Here is a 13198-nt window from a genome sequence, read left to right on the forward strand (position 1 = left end):
TTTTTTTTGGTTTTTCTCCGGTACCGGGAACCGAACTCACGACCTTGCGCTTGCCAGGCAGGCGCTTTTGCCGCTGAGCTAAATCCCCAGCCCCGAGTTTTTGTTATTATTGATGATAATAACCCAACTGAAAGGTGTATAGTATATAGGCAACATATTTTTCCACCAGGCACTTGCAGTAAACTTTGAATAACAGCATCCTAACAAGTGGATGGACATTCAGACAACATGTGGCCACAGGACAGTGTACATGTACCCTCTTGGATAAGGAATAAGAGCTCCTCTTGGTTCATTTCCTAGTCCTACCTGATGGGGCAGGAGGGATAATATAAATTTTAGGTTCAAGAACAGTAATGGTGGTAGTTGCACAGAAAAGTAATTGATGACTTGCTCTTACTTTCAGATTCAAATAAATAAGAGAAATAGAAAGTGGTAAGTGAATGATAATTGGAGACGTTATATATAAAAGTAGTTTAAAGAAGAAGCACTTTATATGGACTAAATATAGCACAGATGTTTTAAAAGCATTTCTTTAAGATATCCTTTCAGATTTTTATTTATAATAAAGTTTATTTCCATTTTGAAAGTAACAGGTGCTTGTGATAGGTCTAAGGAAGAAAGAGAAAATGAAAAACTTTATATCTACTTTCTAGTTTCTCTGTAAATGTAAAGTATATTGGACATTAGCATAATTACCTCCAATAGCAATGAGTCGATCTCCCCGCTGAAGATCTGCAATTGCAGCAGGTGAGTTTGGGGCCACAGTTTCAATGATGACATGCCCAGCATACCCGTCAGTTGACTGAACAAGACGAAGTGTAAGTCCAACACTTTGTAAATTTCCTTTTATTAATTCAACCTTTGATAAAGCATAAAAAACCAAAATACATTCAATTCATAATAGGGTAAAATAATAGTAACACACTGACCACAATTGACTGACTTTTGTTCCTCAATGATTATAATTACAGATAAGTACACATGGGATGAAATAATTATTTTAATAATATAAATTAACATTCTCAGACTACACATTTAAATTATAAAAATATTAAACACTGTCTTCAATATGTCTTATTAAAGATCTATTTGGAAATAAATAGAAAGGCTAAATGGAAAAAAAAAACCCACTTTCAATTACTATCTAGAACTGCTAATATTTTGTATTTTCTAATGTATATTTGAGCACAAAATTGAGAACTGCCTCAAAAATGAGATACTGTGGATATGAACTTACATACTGTTAATATACAGTCATATATTATAAATATAATTCTGAATTTTTCTTTCTTCATATATAATGAGAATAACCTATATCCGTAAATATGCTTTAAACTCCACTTTTCATAGCTTGGTTGGTTAAAGGAGGATGTATATAGGTTATATGTAAATACTAAGCCATTTAAAATAACAGTCATGTGCAGCTGGAGATTTTGGTATCTAAAAGTGGTGGTGGTGTGTTTGCAGGGGGACCAAACCCCTGCAGATACTAAGAGAAGACTGTACTGTTGAATTTTCTTCTGTGGAAAGGCAAAAAAAAAAAAGTTTACATTTAGATTTTACTGAGTTGCCTTGTTAACAAGATGCTAACTTAGCATGATTTTTCTCCCTAAACAAAAGTCATGTCATCCAATTCAAGAATATGTATAATATTAACATAATTTGTCAATTTCAAAAGAAACGTGCTACCTGTACCCATTCAAATAACTGACTGCATTTAAAAATTAAATAAATCAGACAAACAAGCTTAAATATCATAGTTTCTCTTATATGAAAAACCCAAAATATAAATAAAGAACAAAATAAAAGATAATAGGACATAAGGAGATAGATCTTTCCCAAATAGCAGATCAAGAGATGAAGGAAGGGGAGGGGGGAAAGGGGTGGAAAAAAGGAATTAAGATGTATTATGTACAGGTACCAACTCCACACATGGAATGTAAACATTATATACTACAAACATGTACAAAAAGAAAAAAGGAAAGGGATCAAGAGTTGGGTGGAGTGGAAAAGGATGGAAGGCATGGGATGGAAGAAGAAATTAAGATGCATTAAGTATATGTACCAACTCCCCACAAAGAACATAGACTTTGTGTATTACAAGCATGTAGTAATAAAAAATGAATACCACATAAAAATACTATTTTATTAAGATACAGTTCATAAGACCATCCAAATGGTATAACTTTTGGAACAAAACTGACTCTCCATGAGCTAAATTACTATTTTTTAAACAACAGTGAAGAAATGTGTAATTGTCTCTCATATATATGTATCTATATCTTACTACTGGTTATACTATGTGCTATGTATACATTATAAGACATACTCCTGAACAGAACTTTTAAAGTGGTGTAAGAATAAATAGAAACAAATTGTACATATTTTTTCTGTCTGATGAAGCATGTAGTATGCACTCTCTGGAATGTGATATCATTATCAGGATTTTCAAATGCAAATATATATAAGATCACAGAGAACAGTAAAATGAATTCTGTGGCAGATCAAAATAGTCACAAATTTGTTGTCCCTGTATGCATGTTTCTTTGCCATGTAGTTTTACTAAACTTGCCATTAAAGGCATAACTTATTTCTCCATTCTTTTCTCAGGAACCAATGTACCCCCTGCCAACAACAACAAAAAAACAATATAGGCAATCTGAACATTATCAACATTGACTTAGTTGACAGTTATAGAACACTATGCCCAATGATAAGAGAACACATTCTTTTCAAGTTTTTCAAGAGTGTGGAATGTGGTAAAACAAGGATCAATGAATTTAAAAAAGATTGAACTTATATATTCTCTGACCATAAAAGAATTAAATAAGAAATCACTAATAACTAGGAACACCTCAAATACTTAAAAAATGAAACAATGCACTTCTAATATATGAGTCACAGAAATCACAAGAGAACTGAAAATATTTTCAATGCAATGATGAAACTAACAACCAATAGAAGTCTGTGAGATACAACTAAAACATTGTTTATAGAAAATTTATAGCTTTAAATGTTTAGAGTGAGGGACAAAATCTAAAATTAGTGATTTAAGTTCGCATCTTAAGAAAATTTAATTCCTAAGCAGAAAAAATTAAGTAGAAGATAAAACAACAAAGCTATCAATAAGGCTGATTTAATAAAATGATCAGTAAAACTGACTTACCTCTAGGTTAAACTGATTAAGAGGGGGGAGAAGAGGGAAGATATATATTACTAAAATCACGAATAAGAGGAAGATATTACTACAGATCCTACAGCTATTACAGAGTAAGGCAGCAGTAGTGTGAACAACTTCACACAAGCACTATCTGACAACCTAGGTGAACTGAAAAATTTCCTTCAAGCTACAAATGACAAATACTGACCCCAAAAGATAAAAATCTTAAATATGATTATCAATTAAATCCATAAAATCCATAACTGTAAGTCTTTCTCTACACAAAAAATTCTTCCAGGCCTAGGTTGCTTCATTGGTGAATTCCTAGAGAAGAAACAATAACAATGTGACCTGAATTTTTTAGCAACAAAGAGGGAATACTTTCCAAATCATACATTACAGTCAATGTTCAGTGATACTAAACCCAGACAAACATAAAACAATAAAAGCGAACTGTGGACTAATATGTGTAATATTCAAACATGAATGAAAGATAAAAATCCAGAAACATAAAAAAAGGATAATAATCATAACCAAGTGGAGTAGACGCAGAGATTCAAGTTTAGTAGTAAAAAAATCAATGAATATAACTTATATGACTTAATGGAAAAAGTCATATAAATATTTTAATAATTACTAAAAAGGCCATCACAAGTTATATATACAAGGGAACTTTTAAACCTGATTATGGGCTCTACGAAAATTTATAAATACCATAAAACTCAAAGATAAGAGAGTCAATGTTTTCTTCCTGAATCAGTAACAAGAAGGTATTTCTACTTTTATCACACACTTATTACAGGTTTTAGTGTGATAAATTTAAAAAGGGAAGCATAAAGATTGGGATGGGGGGGCTGGGGATTTAGCTCAGCGGCAAAAGCGCCTGCCTGGCAAGCGCAAGGTCGTGAGTTCGGTTCCCGGTACCGGAGAAAAACCAAAAAAAAAAAGATTGGGATGGGAGGAGAAAAACCGTCTTTGCTTAAATGTACAGATCAGTACTTCAGATAACTCTTTGTTTTTCAATTTACCTAATTTAATAAAATACTTTGGGATGAATTTATATGATCCTCAAGTCAATCAAAATGAGCAACATTTGGATGGTTTTCCCATTTAAATAATTTCAATCAAATAACATACTAACTCTTAATTACAGATAACTGGAATTACTATAATGAAGATAAAAGATTAAACCAGATATAATTAGATGTAAGAACAGTGTGTGCTCAAAAGAATAAATGCCCACAAAAATCCAATTTTTTATTTTATTATTGTTAAGTAGATTACATTTTTATCAAATTTTTGCATGTGGTTAAAAAAATAAAATATACAGAAAGAATCATCTTATCTCTATAAGCTCTCCACCAAAATCAAGCAACTACTGTATTTTAAAAACTCATTTTTGTTTTTAGTTGTCCTAGAGGTTACCTTTTTTCTCTAGATAATATACATACTTCATTTTCTAACAAATTTTACATAATATGCTGACTTACTACTACTAACAGAAAAGAACAGCAGCCTATTCCCCCTTCCCACAAATTACTGCAATTACAGTACTGTTTTTAGTTCTACATAATGTTATTGTAATCTTAATATACTTATAGCCCAATTTCTTATTCAACTATAGACAGTATCTATCTTGATATTCACTCTTCTTTCTGTCTCCCTCTCCTCTTTATATCTTCTACCTTCTAAATTCTACCAAAGTTGACAACTACTATTTCATTTTCTAAATGTAATTATGCTATCATGGTTGACTATAAAAGTTAAAAATCAGAAGTGTGTATAACATTCCATTTTATTTATTACAAAGCTGGGTATGACTACATTTCTTTTTATGTACAGCCTTTTACTTTTCTTGGAGGTTGCTATGGTTTGAATATCTCCTCCAAAACTCATGTTGAAGTTTAATTGTCAACTTGATGGTCTTAAGAGGTGGGAATTTAGTGACTGCTTTCATGAATGGATTAAAATGGGTTAGTTATAGAGAAAGTGATGTAAGTCTGCCTCCTTCTCAACCTGCTCTTCATCTCACAGGTGCTCACTTGCCCTACCACCATGTTATGGCAAACCACAAAGGAGACCACAGGTGCTGGCACTATTCTCTTGGATTTCCTAGCCTCCAGAACCATGAGTCAAATATATTTCTATTGTTTATGAATTATCCAGTCTGTTGTATTGTTATCACAGCAGAAAACAGACTTGGATGATAATTCTAGGATTTAATTTTGACAGGAAATGCTTTTGAGATAGTTTGTAAATTGATCTATTCATGTATTTGCATATTGCTTATTACACAGTTGAAAGTCTTACTCTTTCTAGCCAAAAATAAGCCAATGAAAAAACATAGAAGAAATGATCAGATTAGAAAAATACTACCCTTCTGCACTCTCCCTACCCCCAGGTAAATAACATATGAATCTTACTGAGATCCTAGTTTTTTAAAAAAAGCTACCAAAAACATTTCTGACACACGACACACTGGGAGCCTTTAAATATAGGCTGAAAATCAGGTGAAATTAGGGATCTACTTTTTACGTGTTACAATGGCTATTGTGGTTATGTAAAACATTCTGGCTTTAGAAGTGTCAGAATGAAAAATTTAGGGTGAAATGCAATGGGGAGGCAAACTTTGCCTATGATTTTAGGCTACTTCTGAACTTCACTAGTAAAACAGGCTAATAGTCATTTTAGTACGAAGTTTTTAAAAGATTCAGTATTTACTATTGCTATTGTTAGTAAGATTCAATGCAACTAGTCAAAAATAGGAGATTCATACCAGTCTGCTATGAATACAGTATCCAGCTTCAGAAACTAGGTGGATCTATTATGAGACAAATATCAATTCAAGACATTAGAATTTATTACACTGTTCAAACCTTAATGTACTTTTACAGAATTAATACTGGGAAGCTAAAACAATTCTACAATTAACTGATTTCAAAGCTTTTTCTCTTAGAAGAGAAAAAAGATGGCGACTGACATGCCAACATTTAATAAGGGGAAAATAACCAATTCAAATATACTATACATAACGTACTTCCAAAGAGTAGTAAATTACATTGATGATAGTAAATATCTACTTTTCTACAAAATTGTAAGTTTTCATCCCACCAGAGTATTTTCTCTGTGCAGGGGACTAAAGACATATCATATTTAGGTATAAATGAAAGAAAAAGAAAGCAAGGGAAAAGGAACAGCAACAGAAGAAAACTATTCTGAATAGTAGAATGAAGGAAAAAACAAACAAACATGGAACAATTTAACATTGTCCTTTGGAGGATAGCTAAGCATGAGATGTTTATGTAAAAAGTTAATGGTGCGAAGAACAAAATGTCTATGATTATAGATGGGGGAGGGCTTCAGTCAATTCATGTCACCAAACAGTATTTCTTTAACCAACTGGCTGTTTTTAAGTTCCACCAAGATTTGGATGCTTTCCTGTTTTAAAAAATAAGCTACAATTAAAGTTAACATCCACAGAACTTTTCACTCTAAATCCTTATAGATGGAAGTTTGCTTTATATGTTTCTATCAGAGAATAAAGAAAATCTGGTTCCCTTATGAGTCCCAAGGAAAGGTCAAGACTGATGCAGTAGGAAAGGTAAAAATGGGGCAACTTTTCCTTTTTAAAACGGTCATGGGTTACATTCATGGCATATATGTGGAAGTTGCAGGCCAAACTGTGCAAGTCCAAATATGAGGTGATGCAAGTTTTACATAAACTCCACAGCCTGAGACTGTTGAGACAAGGACCTTATACTTCTCAAGAGATTGGCAGTAATACTTGTGGTCAATATCTAAACAGTGGTTTGTTTAGAGGGTATACAAGCAATACTGAGACTGAAACATGATGTGTTTTAAGATATGTGAGTAAAATGTGACAAACTCAAGTGAAGCAAAGACTACCTCTGGGTAAGTGACTAGGGGAAGGCTGCATAAAGATATGGCATTTAGGTTGTGTTAAGGCACAAGAAGAATATGAACAGACAGTCTAAGAGTAGAATGGGAGAAGCTATCTTTCTGGGCTATGGAATAACATTGTTATAATAAAGAGGTGGCAGAGGCACATCAGGAAATTAAAATCATCAGGATGGTATCAACTGATAATTAATATCAATTAATATTAATTGATAATTGATAATTAATACTTCTACCCTGATTATAGCAGAGTGTGTTTTACTTGGAAAAAACAATGTTTTATTAACTCATTACAGAATCCCACATATCTGATTATCTAATAAACAAAACATCCTATAGTAGGTTAGTATGTTATTTTTCAACAACATATACATATGGAGTTTGCAACATCTATTAATATGTATTTAAGTATGTTTCTGAAACCTGTACACTTGGTGACATAACTGACTCTTTATAAGACAAAGAAAAATAAAATTAGTAGTATGTATTAAATAACCACTATATGTTCAGTATAGACACCAATGTTTTCCAAGTCCTCCCCAGCTTTGGCAGAGGGTGAGGAGGAGACAGGGAGGGAGGGAAGAAGAGCAAGGTGGGGAAAGAGAGAACCAGACACACACACACACACACACACACACACACACTGGACTGATAATGTTAGTCACGGATTCTAGTTTGTTAGTTTCTAAGACCTGGCTGAACTGCTGCTCAAAAGCTCTGCAGAACCTAACCTGCTGCTCTTGGAGGCTAGGAAGTACCTTGCTATCCTTAGTATAAGTACTTTGCTTTAACTAGCTTTAGTATTTGCTTCTCTTTCATAATTTCTAGTTTACCAAGAACTGAGTTAGAAATTGTCAGGAACAATATCTCATTAAAATCAAAGTGACATATTTATCAAAATGGAAAGCTACAAATAAATGATAAAGGTAGGATATACTCACTATGGCTTTAGCCTATGTGAACTGGCCTGAAGTTTGATACCCAAATGTAGGCTTCTATCTGAGTAGAACTCACGTGACAAGACTGTTTCTAGTCCATTGCCCTCCCTGCTATGTGTAACAATTACCAAGAACTGCTCACACACGCTAACTAAACAGCAATTGCATGAGTTGAATTGCAGAGATCAATACATACAAGACTGCAGACAGCCTGCACTTAACTTTACCAATAAGTCAGTCACAGGTTAAAAAATTCTAGTTGTATGTGCATCCCTCTTGGAGAGAGCAATTTAATAACAACACCAAGATAGCACTTAACAGCACTCACATGCTGACATCTTTTCAGTTTTTCTTGGATCTGCCTGGGATGCCTTATTTTCCCATAGAAGGAAAAAACAACATTGATTTTTTTAATCCTTTCCTAACACAAACATAATTTTAGATCATGGATAAGAGGAGGATATATTTCAACAATACATCAATATAACTTTAAAAAATTATATAAATGGATAAGAAGACGATACTACAACAATGTAACTTAAAAAATTATATAAACTGTTCTCTCCTATAGGGCTTTGCATTGAGTAAACAATTAAAACCTTAGAAAAAAGACTTAAGTGAAAGCTCCTAAATTACTATAACCAGGTATATTTTGAACATGCTTTTTTCAAGTAAATTTCTGAAAAATACTTCATAAGATTTCTCAGTTTTTTGATATAGTATGGAGACAGCAAAAATATACAGTAATCAATATACTGTACACATGTACATGACACCAGTGTAAAACTGAATTTTCACCAGAACTTTTAAATATAATCATTTCCAGTCCTTTCATCCATCTTATACATCAACACTTATTCTACCAGATTCTCAACACATTACAATAAAACAAATGCTCACAATCTTTAGAAATATTGATTTATTTTATAACTCTACCCTCTAATATTTTCAGAAGAATCAACGTTGACCAAAGAAACTGTTTTAATAAAACTTTTTGGAAAGTGGAAGAAAAGTAATGGGAAGAAGTGCACTGATCCATTCATGTGAATGTTCACATGGTGTGATGGGCCAGGGGGTGCCACACAACTAACAGCTTAGTCTGTGTGAAGAGAGCGAGACAGTTCTAGGCCCAGGATGGTCAATGGTAATGTAATGGATGATTGATTGCAATGATTGATTGATTGTGCCAACTTGAGAAGTTTAGAAGCTTAACTAAATGGGCTCAGCAACTGCATACCTTAGGGTGTAGAGGACCTGTCCTAGGGTGCATGGTATAAAGGGGAAATGAGGAAGACAGACTTGCTTCTGTTCCTCAAAAGAGCTCCGGTCTTTGTCTTCAGCTTGGACATCATCTCCTGGCTTCTAGTATAGACTCTTTGGCTTCTGCCTTAAATGTTTCATCCTTCCAGCATAGACTCTTCAGCCTTCCACTGCAGACTCATTGGCCTCCTGATACTTGCACGGGACACTGCAGTGAACCCCAGATCTTGGACTGAAACATTCAGTCTCCAGTGTGCAGACACCCTCTGCACGCTTCCTCATCCAACTCTGTGGCTGACCACTTTAAGCCAATCTTATAAATTCTTATACATTTATGTATCTTATATCTTTTTCTATAATAAAACACTGACACAGGTAATAAATGGTAACTACGACAGAAACAGTATTTCAACGTGCTAATTAATGTATTGTATGACTAGAAACTGAAATGCAAATCATATCTAGTTCATAGTGATTTATTTAAGTCTTTAAAAATCCTTCCAATTCTACAGAAAATGTGGTGTATTTACACAGTGGAAAAGTACTCAGGCATAAAGCAGGATAAATGAGTCATCTGTAAGAAAACAGATGACCTTGAGACCATAATGTTAAGTGAAATAAATCTGACACACAAATATTGCAAGGTTTCTCTTATAGAGAATAATCCAATGTATAAGTAATTTAAAGATCAAAACAAAAAATAACTTGACATATAGACATACATCCTCTACAAATGGGAAGGGGAACAAGATGGGGGGAGGGAAAGCAAGGGGAAGAAAAAAGAATTAAAACGTTATGTGTATGTATCAAGTCCCTCAATGAATGTAATCATTATGTACAGCAAACATATATAAATAACACTAAAGAAATCATCTCAATCCCATGAATATCAGCATATAAGAAATACAACAGTTTTTTTTAAACAACAAGGAACCCTATAAAGTCAAATTTAAAGTATGTTCAAATTGCTTCAAAGTATGATTGTTGGCTGTAAAACATACCACTTACCAAAAAGAATTTTGTAAAAAAAAAAAAAAAAATGCAAGGGTTTATAAACCATTAAATTGTGCTTGCTTCAGCAGCACATATACTAAAAATTGAAACCATTAAATGCTTCTTTTTATGGGCCACTCCTCTATTGTCCTTTCATATTCATAAATCAAATCTCTAAATGAAAGATGAGGCCCTAAAAGTATAATCATAACCAATGTCTTTATTTTTCTCAGGGAAATCTGCAGTTGAGCTGACTCTGTGACTTAGATAAAATGCTCAGATTGATCCCTAACAGATAGTTACAAAAACAGAGCACTCAATTGCCAAAGGCCTAAATGTAATGGACAACGTAGAAGAAAGCACAGTAACAGTTCTCACCCCAGCAGTACAAGTGTTAACTCCAAGTTCTGAGTCTGATTCAGGCCAGCCTTACTGGCATGCCCTGCCTAAACCATGACCTAAGAGCAAAGGACTAATTCCTTCCCACCTATCTGGGCAGATCAAAATTTAATTCCCCCCTATCTCCTTCTTTATCTGTGGCAGTTTAAAGGCTCTAACCTAGCCATTAAGGAGCCAGGACAACAAAATTAAATGGGGAAGAGATATTATACTGAACACAGCTCTTTACAGATAGCCAGGGACTAGATACTTCAGGTAATGATGGTCCAGCAACAGAAATGCTCCCTGCAGGAACTTTCTTTTATGAAAAGCGTGGTGATGAGAGATGACAAAGTGACAAATAGCATCATCAGAGAACAGAGGAACTTTGAGGAAGGAGAAATGTACACAGTTCACTCTCCATCATTTAATTTTCTTTGAAAGAGCACTCCTTACTCATTGCAGGACTTTATTTTAATCAACTACTACTGTACCTATATGCAGTGGTTTTACTGCATACAATTTTAAAGAACTGAAACATATACTCTTTTTGTTATAACACGGATTTCTGTAGCCTGGCCAAGGGCACACGTTCCATGGGAAGCCCCCGTTTCTGTTAAATCCATTCCTCTACACCCTCGTCCTCCTTCATCTCCCCGCATCCTATCTCTTTAGCACCATCAGACCAGTTCTCCAGTATCACTTTCTTACAGGTTAGAGAGATTTAGCAGGTTTTCCCCTCGTTTTTATAATTGCCTCTACCTAAGTTTCTTCTTGCCTTCTTAATTCCTATTACCCTGGAAAATTACACTCTTCTGGCTTCAGAGCTCTCTGGTTGAGTAAACATTTTAAACAAAGATAGAATTAGAGTACAAGTAGAGAGATTCTAAAAAAAATTTTGCATATAAAATGAGATTTTGGAAAAAGACATTTCTGAAAATAGAACTGTTTCATTATCCCAACAAGTATCTTGGATAATCTGGGACTATTCAAATACAAATGGGCTTCAAAAACTATCCAAACATTTGTCAAAAAATCTCCTTGTGTCTATAAAATTTGGTCACCGTATTCTTAATAATTTAAAACTCCTTTGGTCAAAGGAACTGAAATGCTACATGCTAAGTATCTCTAGAAAGTGACTGCTGTGGACTGAATAGATCCATGCTACCCCTTCTCCAATGCATATGTTACAATTTTGACCTCAGAAATGATGATAGCTGGTGGAGCCTTTGGGAGGTAATGATGTCATGAGTGCAGAGATCTCATAGTAGTAGGGTGGTATGAGCATCCCGCTTATAAAAGAAACCTGAGTCTTTCTGTCCCTTCTGCCATATAAGGGCACAGGGAAAAGATGGCCCTCTATGAATGAGGAAGCATGCCCCCATCATACAATGAATCTGCTCAGAACTCGATACTGGGTTTTCTAGACTCTGGATCTGTGAAAAATAAATTTCTGTTGTTTATGAGTCACCCTAGTTTATGTTATCTTTGTCAAATGGACTAACACTATGACTAAAAATCATTTTATTTCTTGGGCCAGTGTACACAGTATCTTTGCTTGCCCTACTTTTGAAACTTAGCAATTCAATTTTGGCTATCAGGGACTCAATCAGTTATGGTTAACATATTAAAGATTTATCACCAAACACTTTTTGAGTTATTTGCAAGGTGAACTTTTATGTGCATTAGAAATATAACTTTCTGGTAATTTCATTGAATACCAGGTGTCAGTTCAAATTATTTATGGTTGTGTGACACAAATTACTACCACACCAGAGGTTAACAGCTTTACTGTCCATCCCATCTGGAAGCAAACAAGGTTGTTAAAGATCTAGGGCTAGATTTACTATTTTACCATCCATCACTTTTAAAAGTCATAACCGTAACTGATGATCCTTCCAAGTCCACTAATATTCAGCTAAACATGCATAAAGAAAAACATATTCCCTTGTGCATATGAATTCTCTGTTCCTCCTCTTTTTATGCTTCCCTGCTGCTCTGTCCCCCAAAACACCTTGGTGTAACACAAGAAACACTCGCCGAGTTAGAACTAGAGCACTATTACTCAATTTCTCTCCAAAAGGGTATTTCAGTAAGTCATAATTTTGAGAAATTACTAAAACAGTTTCTGAGTTATAGAACAAAAAAGAGAGCACATGTAAAAAGAAATAAAATATTGCGTGCCTGAAAGGTCATTCAGGTATCAGTCTAATCTACTTCAAACCATGTCTGTTTTAACAGCACAGAAGATGCAAACTAAAACTATTTCACAGAACCCTCCACTACTTACAAACAAACCTGGCTGACACGAATCCCATTACATTTTCTATCATTTCCGCTCAGTTGCACCATATTAACCAAAAAAAGAGACAGCCATATTTATAAGCTGTAAGCTGTTTTCTTTGAAATAGTCTCTTATCAGCCAAGAAGATTTATAATTTGAATACGCTTGATCATGTTTTTTTTCATACAAAGTATTAACTCTTTGAAACAAACACATGCCAAATGGTTTGCTTCTATCTGTTGACATAAAAATTACTATCAGCTCCCA

General features: G+C 34.1%; 1 protein-coding gene across 2 annotated transcripts in view; it reads right to left on the minus strand.

Annotated features, from left to right (window-relative positions):
* The window catches only part of Pdzd8 (PDZ domain containing 8), an 80380-nt gene that overhangs the window by 12716 nt on the left and 54466 nt on the right, over positions 1-13198 (minus strand). Inside the window, exons 4-5 of one of the 2 annotated variants that reach the window (XM_005387873.2) lie at positions 5937-5981; positions 697-859 (exon numbers count right to left, since the gene is read on the minus strand). In XM_005387873.2, the coding sequence (XP_005387930.1) occupies positions 697-859; positions 5937-5981 (208 nt within the window). The remainder of the gene's footprint in view (positions 1-696; positions 860-5936; positions 5982-13198) is intronic. The other variant, XM_005387874.2, reaches the window with a different exon arrangement.

This window comes from Chinchilla lanigera, unplaced genomic scaffold (genome assembly GCF_000276665.1).
Source record: "Chinchilla lanigera isolate Chin_1 unplaced genomic scaffold, ChiLan1.0 scaffold00030, whole genome shotgun sequence".
Classification (NCBI taxonomy): Eukaryota; Metazoa; Chordata; class Mammalia; order Rodentia; family Chinchillidae; genus Chinchilla; species Chinchilla lanigera.